The sequence below is a fragment of the Vidua chalybeata genome, chromosome 2 (assembly GCF_026979565.1).
Source record: "Vidua chalybeata isolate OUT-0048 chromosome 2, bVidCha1 merged haplotype, whole genome shotgun sequence".
NCBI classification, from domain to species: Eukaryota; Metazoa; Chordata; class Aves; order Passeriformes; family Viduidae; genus Vidua; species Vidua chalybeata.
Window position 1 is genome coordinate 116,222,991 of NC_071531.1, and position 14,174 is coordinate 116,237,164.

Consider the following 14,174-nt stretch of genomic DNA (forward strand, 5'->3'; position numbering starts at 1 on the left):
CGGGCAGGGCACGCGGGAGAAACTACAACTCCCGGCGGCCTCCGGGAGCGGGACGCGGCTCGGGGGCCGCGGGTTCGCGTCCCGCCTCGGCCGCGGAGCGAAAACAACGCCCCGTGTGTCCCCTGCTGCCACCGGCGGGCACTGCGCCACCGAGCCCAGCGACAGCTCCCCGGCACTGCCCGGCACTGCCCCTCGGGCTGCCCGCCGCACCGCGGCGTTACCCTCCGAGAGGGTAACGGAGGGGCGCTGCCCTGCGGGATGAGCCGCTTGTTAGACGCGTTTCCAGATGGCAATTCCAAAGCCATTAGGAGGAGGAGGATCGTAACCCTCCCCTGGCTGCATCAGCTCTAATTGGATTGCCTGGCCCTGAGCAGCAGGCTCGGAGTGACCACATCCCGCTGAGCATCCTCATCCCGCACAGCATCCTCACCCCACAGAGCATCCCAATCCCACAGAGCATCCCAATCCCGTACAGCATCCCAATCCTGTACAGCATCCTCACCCCACAGAGTATCCCAATCCTGTACAGCATCCCAATCCTGTACAGCATCCCAGTCCTGTACAGCATCCTCACCCCACAGAGCATCCCAATCCCGTACAGCATCCCAATCCTGTACAGCATCCTAATCCTGTACAGCATCCTCACCCCACAGAGCATCCCAATCCCGTACAGCATCCCAATCCCACAGAGCATCCCAATCCCGTACAGCATCCCAATCCCACAGAGCATCCCAATCCCGTACAGCATCCCAATCCCACAGAGCATCCCAATCCCGTACAGCATCCTCACCCCACAGAGCATCCCAGTCCCGTACAGCATCCCAATCCCGTACAGCATCCCAGTCCCGCAGAGCATCCCAATCCTGTACAGCATCCCAATCCCGTACAGCATCCCAGTCCCGCAGAGCATCCCGATCCCATACAGCATCCCAGTCCTGTACAGCATCCCAATCCCGTACAGCATCCCAGTCCCACAGAGCATCCCAGTCCCGCAGAGCATCCCCAGCCCACAGCATGTCCTCGCAGAGGTTGCCATAGTGACAGCAGGCACTGCAAGAGGGACAGAACCATGGAATCACAGATGGTTTTGGCTGAGAAATACCTTAGAGCTTATTTCCTTCCCACCTCCTGCCATGGGCAGGAGCACCTTCCACTGTCCCAGGCTGCTCCAAGCCCTGTCCAGCCTGGCCTTGGGCACTGCTGGGGATAAGGAGGTAGTAGGTGACCAGGAGTGAGGATGCTCCCAAGTCCTGTCCCTGCTCCTGGCACAGAGAAGGACAAGAGCCTGGACACTGATAAAGCGAGGAAATGGGATGCAAACCTTCCTGCTTGTGCATCTGGCAGCATCTGCAGCAGCACTGACGCCACCCCGAGCGCACAGGTCTGATGAGAACCACGTCCCTGGCACACTTCTCCAGAGCTCAGTGCTCTGCATGCTTTTGCTGCTCTTATCTCCTGCTCTGTGCTTTGTCTTCAAGGGAGAAGGCCAGAGCCCAGGATAACAGCAGCTCCAGCCCACAAGACCTTGGGTTTCCCCCAAAATTGGATGGAAGATGGAAAATTATCCTTCTCTCCGATGTCAGCACTCCTCCATGGTTATTCCCCTGGAGAACACAATAGTCTCATGGAGGATAGAAGCGACTTCCTTGCAGGAATAACTGCAGCACAGAGGGTTTGATACTTCCCAGGATCTCACCATCATTGGGAAGCAATGACTGGTTCCCAAATGTGTCCCTGTGAGAAGGCTTTGGATCTCTAGCTCCAAGGCAGCCCGTGGCAGATGCTCCAAGCAGCTCCAGAGCAGGGCAATCATGGAAAAAGATTACAGTGATACAGCTTAGATCCACTGATGGAGACGCGAGACAACAACTAAGTCCAGTGTGTCTGAGGGTTAATCAGGCTCCAGGAGAATTTTTAAAGCTGATTATCTTGCTCCAGGACGGTTCAATCCAGTCCCATCTGCTGGCACCGCGGGAGCGTGCGGGGGCCCAGCGCAGCGCTCCGGGGGACCCCACGCCTGCCAGCACAAACACCTCTCCTCATCTCATCCTCATAGCAACAGCATTTTCCAGTCCCCACGGTGGAGGGAAACAAGGCAGCCCGTCGGCAATCAGCCTGCGGGGGAAGGAAAGCTGAGGTTTCTGTGTTTTCCCCCGACGCCTCATTCTGCCCCACTGAGGTGCCGCACGCCACGGGAGCGGCAGCGACAGCCCAGGGAGCAGCAGGCCAGGCTGCCAGCCAGGGATGGGAGCCAGGCGGCGAGGAGAAGGGCTGCCAGGCTGCTGCCAGCCGCCAGCCCGTGTGCCGGGAGCTGCCAGGGCCGGCGGGGAGCGTGGCAGGGCTCAGCGGGAGGGAGCGGCTTCTCCCGGGCCAGAGGGAGAGGAGCGTCCGTGGCACCGTGCAGACATTGTCCCTCAGCCAGGGAAAGCCCTGCCCTCGGCCTGCCAGGGGAAACCCAGGGGCACAGCTGGGACTAGACCAATTCTAGTGCCAGCCCTGCCATGGGCACGGACACCTCCTGCTGTCCAGCCTGGCCTTGGGCACTGCCAGGGTTGGGGCAGCTTCTCTGAGCAAAGAATTTCCTCCTAATCTCTCATCTAGATCAATTCTCTGTCAGTTTGAGACAGACTTGTCCTGAACCCTTGTAAAAAGTCTCTCTCTCTTTTGTGTAGGTTCCCTTCAGGTACTGGAAGGCCACAATCGGGTCACCCTGGAGCTTCTCTAGTCTGAGCTAAACAATCTCCATTCCCTCAGCCTTTCCACACAGCAGAGGGGCTCCATCCCTCTGATCATCCTGGAGCCACCTCTGGGCTCTCTCCAGCAGCTCCGTGCCCTCCTGCTGTCCCCAGGGCTGGGGCAGCTCTGCAGGTGGGGTCTCACCTGGGCACAGGGGCAGAATCCCCTCCCTGCTGCCCACGCTGGGGGACCAGCCCACCAGAAGGGCTGAGGCATCAGAACCAGACGCGTCTGTCGCATCCCGTGAGCATCCCCGGGGATCTGGATCCACAGCCCAAACCCTGGCGCACAACAAACGGGAGCAGCCCCGTGATCTCCCAGCTGGGAAACGCTGGGAGCAGCGTTTCCATGGCAATTTGCACCGTTTATTCCGCGTCGCGTGCGAGCAGCCCGCAGCTCCCGTGCCGTTCCAGGCTGCTTTTCCACTCTCGGTTTCTGCCGGCTGGGATGACCCCCGTGTGCTCCTGCAGCTGGTGGTGGCTGAGCCTCTCAGCGCTGGGGCACGATTTTTGGTTTATAATTTTATTATTGATGTCTCCTAAACACCCTGCTTGTTCTCCCAGGCCCCTTGGCTCCCTGATAATGACACAGCAACTCCCAGCTTTCCCTTCCCTGCCAGAGGCACACGTTGAAGGGAAGGCAGGAGACACCTGCAGGCAGGCAGCGAGGACATCCCTGATAAACTGGGCAGGGGCAGGGCAGGGGCACGGGTGCCTTTTTGGGCTGGAATGCCCGGGTTTAAGCAGATCCGGGGCGGCAGCAGGAGAAGGGCTTTGTCCCGAAGGAGGGCAGGCGCTCTGCAGGCAGAGCATGGACACAGAGCACAGGCTGGCAGGTGGGAAGGAGCAACAGGGACTACTGGCATTAGGAAATGGCTTTTGAAGTTCTGCAACTGCCCCCGGCTCGATGCTTCATGATGTCTGCTTCGGGAAGGCCTGATCCCACATGCTCTGGCAGTTGCAGCACGCTCTTTAGCTTCCTCAGGAGCACAACACTAAACATGCTCTAAAAGCAGTTTGCCACGTGCAGCTGGAAAAACCTCTGCTCTGGTCCCAAAAAGGGAGGGCAGGAGCAGGTCCCTTCACCATTCCCGGATTCCCAAGGTGTTTGGATTCCCAAAACCCGCTTTCCCCATCGTGACCCCTCTGTCCCTCAGGCTGCACAGCAGCCCCGGTGGTGTGAGCCCAGCCCAGCACTGCTGAGGGGAGAGCAGCTCTTCCCTGGCTGCTCCCCCCAAGCACAGCACTCCCACGGAGCTCTGCCAGCCCTCCTGGAGGAGCAGCTCCCCTGGGACACAGCTCCCCACCGCTCAGTCAGGCTGTGCCGCCCATTCCAAACCAGCACCACCCGAGGCAGCCCGTGCTGGCAGCCCACATCCACTGCTCCCACCCCGGGCCGCTCTCATTTCACCTCGTGCCTTCCTTATCAGAACTCCCGGCATCAAAGCAGCCCCAGGAGCAGCTCCTGCGATTCCTGCTGCCCCGACAATCCAGCCGTTGATCCGCCAAGCCAAGGTCAGCCCGCACTTCCCACGCGGTTTGATATCCTTTCCCAAGCACCAGGCGCCGTCTCACCCGTGATCCATTGCTGTGTGCCAACAAAAAAAAGTCTTCAATTAATCGGCCTCCCAGGAGCCTTATGTTTTTTCCCAGCTGCATTGCTTGAAAGCCAAATGTAGCCAGCTACAGCTTGCTCAGCTGGATTTAGGGATTCAGCCAGGACCGGCACACTCCCAGCTCTTCTCTCTGCGTGCTGGGAGCGTCTCCTTGCTGCTAACAAAAGCTCTGTGAGTGTGACCCAGGCAGTGTTAGCCCAGGGAGGTGAGGCCAGAGCCCATCGGCTCCGAGGAAGAATCTCTGAGCTCTGGCACGAGCATCTAAAGAGTTGCCAAATCCTTCCCCTGGCTCCAGAAGCAAACCCATTCCGGGAGGCTCCCAAATCATCCTTCCCTCACATATCCCTGCTTCCGTAGCCCTCGGAGCAGCCCAGCACACTCCGCCGCTGAGGAGGTTTGTCAGGCTGCCCCGGACCGTGGATCCCATGGGGACACGGGCCGGGTGGAGCCGGGGGAGCCATGGGGACAAGGACAGCCAGAGGTCCCGCCGATACAAGTCCCCGCTCTTGCCCCAGGGGTGCCGGGGTGTCCCGGGCATGTGACACCGGGCCCCTGAGGCGGCTGCCACAAGGTGGCACTGGCACCTTGTCACCCAGCCTGGTGGCATCCAGCCGGCCACTCCAGGGCGGGGGCACCCGGGGCGTCCCCCTGCCCTGCCCTGCCCTGCCCTGCCCTGCCCTGCCCTGCCCCGCCGCAGGCTCTGCTCCGAATTTACCCGCAGGGCTGGATGGACAGTGCAGCTGCCAGTGGATCGCAGGTCGGCTGGGTAACCATTGCTGCAGGAGCTGCGTCTTGCAGGAGGGATTTTCACCCTCAGAATCTTCTGGATTAGGGATGAGCAGCATTTCCCCCCCCACCCCCTCAAATTTTTATGACATGCTGTCCTTCAACAGGGTTTTCCCCCTTGGGTCACAGCACCAGAAGAGATTCCAGGGTCACCGGATTCATCCCCCTCTCCCAAAAGTGGGAAAAGCAAGAATTCCAGATCCCTGGGGGGATTCTGGGGGGCCACGCTCACCATCCAGCCCCCATCCCACATCCTGGCGCTGGCTGCTGCACGGCTCATCCCGCAGCAGGGGCTGGCGTTGGAGGAGGACGAACCCCTCCAAGGGGAGGAGGAGGAAAAGGATCAGCACGGCGTGTCTCTGTCCCCGCCTGGCCCGATTCCCCTGGTTTATTTGCAGATAAAGGTTTATTTTCCTTTCCCAGGGCTGCAGGTGCCGGATAAACAGAGCGAAGCCTCTGGAGCTACTTCCCGCTCGGGCCAGGTGCCGGAGGACACCTGCGCCCCAGAAAGCCCTGCCAGGCTCGGGAAACGCAGCAGGACCAGCCCCAAAATGGGCTTCCCGTTCCCCCCTGCTCCAGGTTTTGTGCCCAAGCCAAGGGCACGGCAAACCAGGAATCGGTCGCTAAGCTGCTGCCGTGCCGGTGCCTCCGGTGCCAAGGTTTCCAGCCCTACCCCAAACACACTCACATCCACTATTATTTTTTGGATTAGGGTTTGGCGTCACTGTTTGGGCTCAGGATTGCAACTGTGTTTAACCTTGGAATGCAGGCGGAAAGGCCCCTGTGGGCCAGCTAATCTAGCTGCAATTAAAGACATCCATTATGCCATTACAAACAGGTTAAGGCGTGTGAGACACTGGCGCTGCCCCACAGCCTGATTTGAAGGACGGGGACGTTTACTGTCCTGGACACTGGCCACTCCACAGGCCAGGTCCAAACCCGGCCAGCTTCACAGCGGAGCCAAAGCCAAGGAGCCCAGCAGGACCCAAGAACATCCCCTTCCCGTCCCCCCCTGCACCCTCACCCCATGGAAAACACATTTGGGACCTGCGGTACAAAAGGCCAAAGCTACAGCTGACAGCAGGAAGGAAGCAGGAAAGAGTCCGGCATGGCCATCCGGAGCCCGCGGAGGCCTTGGGAGATGCTTGGAGCCACGCGCCTCCGGCCAGGCTCGGGCCGCGCTCGCAGCGTGCCCGCGGCTCCAGCGGCGCTGCCCGCACAGCAGCGGGGACACAGCGCCGGCTGGGACTGCGGCGCTCGCTCCATCCCGGGCGTCTGTCCCTCCCAGGGCCCCCCCCGAAGGGCTGCCCTCGAACCCACCCTGGCAGCACACAGCACACAGTTAGCCCTTTCAGCATCCCCTGGGCTCTGGCACAGAGCTGCACCCCACGGATTGCCCCAAACGCCCGCTTTGCTCGGAGGAGAAGCAAACACAAGTCCCCTGAACCCACCACGTCCTTTAATTCCCTGCCAGAAAAGCAGGGCCCGGACCAGCTCAAACATTACAGGGTTTCAGCACCAGAAAAACCCCCTGACCACTGTCACAGCTGCTGGGAGCCCAGGGAGGTCAGCACCGGCTGATCTGAGTAGGGAAATGGGGAAATATTCTCCTTGAAGCCTCCTGCCAGCCCCCGCAGGCCACGGTGGGAAAGGAGCTGCCCCTGCCAGCCCCACGCCCACAGTGGAGCCAAGGTGGGTCTGCAGGACCAGGACCTGCTTGCAGGTCACATTCTTCCAGCTCCTGCCAGCCAGGACATCCCGGCGCTGCTCACATCGGGACTGAGCTCCTCCATGGTGGGGGTTCCAGCAGCTCCGGGGGTTCCCAGCAGCTTTGGGGGGTTCCCAGCAGCTTTGGGGGGTTCTCAGCAGCTCCGGGGGTTCCCAGCAGCTCCGGGGCCAGCAGCACTGCCACACCCCACAGCGAGCGGGATGTGCACAGCAAGGTGACCCCGAGCCGGCGTGGGGACGAGGCGTGGGCCAGGCTCAGATCATGGAGACCCTGTTCTTGATGTAGACGTGGTAGGGGTCGCTGCGCTTGTCCACCTTGCGGGAGCGGGTGTAGCCCAGGATGAGGCTGCCCACGGTGGCGGCGAAGAGCGTCATGACGAACAGGATGTACATGTAGGCGTTGGCGTTGCGGCTGGCGTGGCCGGCGTGGCCACCACGTGTGGCCCCCGCCGCGCCGGCCGGGGCCTCGCCGGGGCAGGGGATGGCCCCGTGCAGCGTCTGATTCAGGGCGTTCAGCACTGCCTGCAGGCTTCGGTGCCAAGACTCCGTGCGGTTGCTCTCGTCCATGGCCTCCGCAGGCTGCAGGGGAGGGTGGGGGGCTCAGAGGGGGTTGCCCTCACAGCAGAGGTGCTCCCAGCACCGAGCCCGAACTGCCCCTCGAAGCACCTCCTCTGCCACAAAGCAGGGTGGCCAAACCCTTTGCATTCCCAGCAGCCCTCTCCCTAAATTTCAGTCCTTCCACGGAAGAGATAAATGTCCCAGGGCTCTGGGGCAGCTGCCTGGACCTCTCTCCTCCCCAAGGCTGGGGACAATGTGGGGACACAGCTGTCCCGAGGGAGCAGGAGGGCTGGGTTCAAAGTCTGCTTTCCCCAGGGACGTGTGGGGATGGTGGGCACATACCCTGCCCCACTGCAGGATGCAGAGCTGGCACAGCCCCCCACAGATCGCTGTGAACCTATCTTGAGGGGTTGCTGCCCTAAACCTCCCTGGGGATTTCCCTTCCCTGTGGGTGCCAGACCCCCTCTGACCTGCCGTCCCTCCCTTGGCATGGTGCCCCTCTGCCAGCCCCCCTGGGCTCCCTTGTGCACCTTTCACAACTTGCTGGGGCCGGGAAGGGACATGGGACACAGTCCCTCACGTGTGCCATCCCTTGGGACATGCCAGTCCCCACTGTAGTCCCCCCAGGTATTCCAGCACCCCTTGCCTGCTGCACCTGCAGCTCTCCCCGTGCAGAGGCAGCTGACCCCAAATGTGTCACCCTCAGCTCGGGGTGCCCCTCCCAGGGTGAGACCCCAGCTGCGAGGAGGAAGAGGAGGAGGAGGAGGGGGAAGGGGGTGAGCAGCCACGAGCCCACGGGCATGAAGTCGCATCTGGCTGCCTTCCTGACTTAAGAGAAGTAGGCTGAATTTGGGAGGTTTGGGGCAAGACCTGGGTTCATCCCAGGAGGAGACCCACAGATGGGGCACGACTTGGGGGGACCCACCTTAGGGGGGGTGTAAGGACAGGGAGAGGAGCGGGGGACAGGGCGTGGGAAGGGGGGCTCGCACTCACCTCGTGCGCCCTCCCTGCCCGCGCTGCTGCCAGGCTGAGCCGGGACTGAGCATCGCTGCCGGCGGGGAGGGATGCCGGCCGGGCTGGGAGCGCCGCCAGCCTCCTCCCCTTCCCGGGCAGAGCCACCTGCCGCAGCCGGCCGGCCCCGCCGCTGCCAGCAGCCCGTCCCCAGCCCCACGGGCGCTGCCCCGGCCCCTCGGCCCAGCGGACACCGTTATGGGCCGGCAGAGCGCGGCTCCCTCCGCGCTGCCCCGGCACACGCTGCCCGTCACGCCTTCCTGTCCCTCCTCGTCCGGCACCGCGCTCCCCGAGCCCCCACCCTGGCACAGAGCCCGCCTGGGCACGTTCTTCCTGCTCCCCGTTCCCTCCTGCAGCTCAGCCTGCTCCGTGAAATGGCATTTCCCCCCTTTCCAGCCCCGCTGGGCACCCACGGGGGGCTCACGAGGAGCTGCCAGTGCCGTGCAGCAGCGGAGAAACCCCAACGCTTGTGGGGCAGAGGGAAAGCCCAGAACAGCAGCGAGGGGCTCTGGGTGGGGGTCAGGTCTTGCTCTGAGCAGGGTGTGGGTACTCCAGCCTCAGGCTGACTTCTCTCTCCGAATAAACCCGCCCGTTAAATCAGCTGCGATGCTGCAGCTGGGACAGCGATTTCAGAAGTGCTGACAGCAGCACCTCCTCCAGCACCACAGACCCGGTGGGAGCAGGTCTCCACTGCCCAGCTGGAATGTTGTGTAGTCCCACAAGATCCATGACAGCCGTGGCTCCTCTCCTTCCAACCCTTTTCCCTCCTTCGCCCCCTTCTCCGCCGCATCCGCGGCACTCCAGTGGCCTTTCCACCAGCGTTTACAGCCATCCTCCACCCTCCCTGGCGCCAGGATCTTTGCCATGTGAGATTTCCCTGGGCTCGGGGTGAGAAAAAGGTTGTCACTGATAAAGTCTTGGGGTAAATAAATGAGAAAAGGATCGGCAGCCAAAGTTCCCAGCAACTCTCTTTATATATAAAATCTGCCTCTCTTTACCCGTCAGCAAGGGAAGGATGCTCGACCCACATGAATTCATGAGAATTCACGTGAATTCATGAGCATTCACACAAACCTTTAATTTTTGTGGGGCAAAAAGCAGAAAAAAACCCCACAAAAGCACCTGTTTGGGTACTTCCCCAGCAAGCAGTACCCATGGAGGTCTCAGCCGAGGGATGGAGACTCACAGGGCTGGAGAGGACAGCCCCAGTGGGGGTTTGGATGGTCGAGCAGCAGCCTGAAACCCCGTGCCACGGCCCACTCACAGTCCACAGGCCAAGGCACAAGAAGTTATCTCACAACAGAGGCCCCCAAGAAAGCCGGCTGCGCCGTGGCTCTGCCAAAACACCCGGCCAAGGCACCAGGACAATCCTAATCCCCAGGGTCCTCTGAAGAGACCAAAGTGCAGTCAAACACCTCCTGGAAGGAGTCGAGGAAGGGCTCGAGGACGTGGCTGACGGCGACGTGCTGGCCCAGCTCGCGGCTCAGCGAGGTGACGCCCTTGCCCTCCAGCCCGCAGGGGACGATGTGCTCGAACCAGGAGAGGTCGGTGCAGCAGTTCAGCGCCAGCCCGTGCGAGGTGATGTGGTTCCCGCAGTGCACACCTGCGGGGCCAAGAGCACCCACCCGTCAGCGCCACCAGGGCTGCCCTGGCGGGAGAGACCGAGTGACCACGCTGCCCAGATCGCTGTAAACATCCTCCCCACACCATGCTGGGCCCCCCAGTTCTGCCAGGGAAAACCCACAGACAGGCTCCCCAAGTTTGGGGCAGATGGGGCACAGCATGTCCAGACCCTCCACCCCAGCCCTGCACCCCCAAACACCTCCCACCGCTGCAGTTTCCAACGGGCTCGGACATGGGGAGAGCTGCAGGAGCCTAAATCCAGGCTGGCGGGTCCCAGGAAGAGGTGCAGGATGTGGAGGGGTGCGAGGGAAGGGGGCAAGGCTGGGGGCTGGGCTGCAGGCAGCCAGCCAGCCCTGGGAGCGAGGGGTGCAAAGTGCCGGGCTCTGGGTGGGCTGCAGGGGCTCCAAACTGTGCTGCCCCCTCCTCCCGGACGCCAGTCCCAGCCTCCCCGGTGCCTACAGCTCCAGGGCAGGTTCCCGCCGTGCTCTGCCCCTGTGCCCGGGCAATCCCAGGATGGGTTGGGCTGGAAGGTGTTCCATGGGCAGGGACACCTCCCACCGTCCCAGGCTGCTCCAAGCCCCGTCCGACCTGGCACTGGGCACTGCCAGGGATCCGGGGGCAGCCACAGCTGCTCTGGGCAGCCTGTGCCAGGGCCTGCCCACCCTCACAGGGAAGAACTGCTTCCCAACATCCCATCTAGCAGTGGGAAGCCGTTCCCCCTCGTCCCCGGTCCCCGTCCAGCCCTCCTGGAGCCCCTTTAGGCCCCGGAAAGGGCTCTGAGCTCTGCCCGGAGCCTTCCGTTCCGCACGTGGAGCGCCGCGGGCGCTCCAGCGCGGCCACCCCCGCGCTCCCGGCGCCGTCCCCGCTCACCGATGGCGCAGAGCTTGCTGTCGCCCATCCAGACCCCGGTGAAGGGCGGCGGCAGGGCGCGGGCCGCGCCCAGCCCCAGGCGGCGGCACAGCCGCAGCACCAGCGCCTCCAGCCCGGCCACGTAGGCGCGGAGCGGGAGCCGGCGGCGGCGCAGGTCGAGCACGGGGAAGGCGAGCAGCTGCCCGGGGCCGTGGAAGGTGATGTGGCCGCCGCGCCGCGCCGCCACCAGCGCCGCGCCCCGCGCCCGCAGCGCCGCGGCCGCCGCCGCGCCCGGCGCGCCCCGCAGCCCCCAGGCGTACACGGGCTGCGCCGGCTCGCTCAGCACCACGCTCTCGGCCGGCAGCGCCTCCGCGCCGCCCCGGCCCGCCGCCGGGCCCCGCGCCGCCCGCGCCGCCGCCACGCAGCGCTCCTGCACCCGCAGCGCCTCGGCGTACGGCACCGCGCCCAGCCGCAGCACCCGCACCGCCCGCCGCGACATGGCGGGGACAGCGCGGGGACAGCGCGGGGACACGGCCCGGACGCGGCCCGGACAGCGCCGGGGCCGCCGGGAGCCGCCGGGCGGGGCGAGCGCACAGCGGCGAACCGGGCAGCGCCGGGGCGGCGGGCACGGCACGGGGACGGGGACGGGGACAGGGACAGGGGCACGGGGACGGGGACGGGGGCACGGGGATGGGGATGGGGATGGGGGCACGGGGACGGGCAGCGGATACGGGACACGGAAAAGCGGCGGGCACGGGGACGGAAGGCGGGGACGGGCAGAGGAGGCGGGGTAGGAGCGAGAGGCGGGGATGGAGGCGGGAGGCGAGGATGGGGACGGCGGAGTCATGTGGGCAGTCCTGGGGAGCGGAGCGCGGCCGCCGCGAAAAGCACGGCGGTGGACACGGCGTGGGGAGCAGGGGCAGGGAGGGGACAGAAATGGATGGGGGACGTGGGTAGGACACGGGGACAGGGTGGAGAACAGCGCTGCAGGGCCGGGGGATGGGGAGAGCGCACGGACATGGAGGACAGGGCAGAGGGAGCAGCAGGACGGAGGGTGGTGGTTTGGGGCTGGAGAGTGGGGAGCAGCGCCTTGGGGACATGGGATATGGCCCAAAGGAGGGGACCGGGGATGGGGCCTGCGGTGGGGGATTGGAGATGGGATAGGAGATTGGGAATGGGAGCTAGTGCCCTGGGACAGGGCAGAGATGGGGGACAGGGGATAAGGCACGGGGAGGAGGAGGAGGCCTGCGGGTGGCTGATAGGGTCAGGGCTGCAGGACGGGCACTGGGAGGAGAGACAGGGCCCCTCTCACCACAGGGTGAGGGAACATGTGGGACATGGGGCACTAGGGTGGGGAACAGGCAGGGGGTGAGGGCAGGCAATGTGCACATGACGTCCCAGTGCCGCTGGGCAATCACAGGCCTGCTCAAAGCAGGCTAAAATCAGGATTCTGGCGTCAAATTAGGACAGTTGTGGATACTCAAACCCTGGAGGTGTTCCAGGTCAGGTTGGATAAGGCCTTGAGCAACCTGGTGTACTGGAGGGTGTCCCTGCCCATGGCAGGGGTGGAACAGGATGAGCTTTAACCCCTTCCCTTTGTATGATTCTGTGCTGGCACCTCAAGGTTCTGCGCTGTAAATAAAGTTCTTGTATTGCCGAGGTGCTGGTGAGAGCTGCAGGTCATCACCGTGGGACTGTGAAAGAGGAAATGTTCCCACCTCAGCTTCTTATTCCAAATGTAGAAAATAGACAAATCTGGTCGAACCGCTAATGAGTCAACCATTAAAACCTGAGCAAACTGTTCCCAGGCTGCAGCCCTCGCGGCTTATCGACCGGGTTAGGCGTGTGAAAGTACGTCCTGGTTTTGTGCAGCAGCCACTGTGTTACTGAGCTCTTGCTTTTATCACAAACACACCTCGGTAGTCATTTGCCCTTTGTCACCACAGGTAACTCAGCCGTCGGCCGACAAGGTCAACTCTGGTGTTATTGCAAGGAAGGAAAGGTGCTTCCCTTTGTTAGGCCCTTTTCTCAATGAAAAGGAGGAAAAAATGGGGGGAAAAACCACCATAAACCTCATCAGGAACTGAGCAGCACCCAGCCAGAGGATCCCACTTGGGGTGGGATCATCGCCTCAACCAGCTCCTGGAGAGCAGCTCTGGGTCTCTGCCTTGGCAGGAGAGACTCGTATTTTGCACCAACAGCGTGTGTGCAGCGAGTTGTTTCCTTGTTTTTATGGCTAAGCCCCCGGTTCTTGCCTGGAGATCAAAGGCCAGGGCTCTTCCTGCCTGGCTGGCAGGACGGGGAGCGTGTGTCACAGGGCTGGGACCCTCGTCAGCAGCGTCACTGCCCTATTTACTGCCCACATCCTGCTTTTCAGCCAGGAAATGGGATGGAAGGGGCCGCGGAGGGCTCACCTTTCATCCTTCTGCCAGGGCTGGGGCGTTTCTGAAGCACGGTGGGGGTTTTGTTGTGTCCATTGTACCTTCTCCTCTGGGTGCCTTAAACACCAGCAGAGCCTGTGCAGTCCTCACCAGTTCGTTGGAGGGCAGAGCCCGATTTTTTCTGGCAGGAGAGCCTCCCTCGGGCAGCTTTAGGGCCAATGCAAGTCGGGGCTTAAGAGCAGGAAGCGGAGGGGAGGACAGAGGCGGTGGCTGTGAAACAGGTGCCTGGCAAGAGGGGCTGTCACAGCTCACAGAGAGCTACAGGAGAGGCAAAGGGCAACATCTTGGCTCCGGTGAAGGCCGGGACAAAATTCTTGCTGAGTTCAGCAAGGCTGGGATGTCACAGAGAGGTGACAGAGCTGTGCTGGCATCAGGGGCAGAGCTGAGAGTGGAGTGCCTGGCTCGGGCTGCCTCTGGCACCCCCCGGCCCAGCAGCCCACTGCCCACTCTGCCACAAGCCTTTCAGCAAAATCCCTTCTTCTTTTTTTATTTTTTTTTTTCCCAGGAAATTGTACTGGGGGGCCACTTGCAGGCACACGATATTTGCACGTTCTATGACATGAATTGTTTGGAACGTGCAGGAGGTCGGTGTGTGGCCAGGAGCACCCCTGACCCTGTCTCTGGAATGTGGCTGCCTGCCTCCCTTCTCCCACAGGGGATCACCTCCTGTGTGCCCCTCACCCCGGCCGGGTTTGATCCTGGCTGCTCATCCCCCTGATACCCAGCTGGGTCTCCACGGCCTCACCTGATGGAGAGGCTCCTGGCTCGGTGCAGGAGGTGGTGCTGGGATAAAGCCTTCAGCTGTGGCTTTATTTTGACTTTATTGA

The 14,174-nt window shown here is 62.6% G+C and overlaps 2 protein-coding genes across 2 annotated transcripts; both read right to left on the reverse strand.

The window, feature by feature from the left end:
- Window positions 1-6,582: 6,582 nt before the first annotated feature.
- On the reverse strand, window positions 6,583-8,607 carry KCNE3 (potassium voltage-gated channel subfamily E regulatory subunit 3). Its single transcript, XM_053934532.1, has 2 exons — window positions 8,417-8,607; window positions 6,583-7,444 (listed from the first exon to the last, which is right to left on the reverse strand). Exon 2 carries the CDS (start codon window positions 7,430-7,432, stop codon window positions 7,121-7,123), a length of 312 nt encoding a protein of 103 aa, XP_053790507.1. The 5' UTR covers window positions 7,433-7,444; window positions 8,417-8,607; the 3' UTR covers window positions 6,583-7,120.
- A 777-nt stretch (window positions 8,608-9,384) lies between these two features.
- Window positions 9,385-11,655, reverse strand: LIPT2 (lipoyl(octanoyl) transferase 2). The gene is made up of 2 exons (XM_053935015.1): window positions 10,928-11,655; window positions 9,385-10,037 (listed from the first exon to the last, which is right to left on the reverse strand). The coding sequence occupies exons 1-2, from the start codon at window positions 11,403-11,405 to the stop codon at window positions 9,805-9,807; spliced, it is 711 nt and encodes a 236-aa protein (XP_053790990.1). The 5' UTR covers window positions 11,406-11,655; the 3' UTR covers window positions 9,385-9,804.
- Between the last annotated feature and the right edge of the window lie 2,519 nt (window positions 11,656-14,174).

Excerpts from the sequence above, each read along its gene's own strand:
- LIPT2 (XM_053935015.1), bottom strand. The coding sequence starts at position 11,405 with ATGTCGCGGCGGGCGGTGCGGGTGCTGCGGCTGGGCGCGGTGCCGTAC. Across the intron at positions 10,038-10,927 it reads CAGCAAGCTCTGCGCCATCG|GTGTGCACTGCGGGAACCAC; the intron begins GTGAGCGGGGAC and ends TTGGCCCCGCAG.
- KCNE3 (XM_053934532.1), bottom strand. The coding sequence starts at position 7,432 with ATGGACGAGAGCAACCGCACGGAGTCTTGGCACCGAAGCCTGCAGGCA.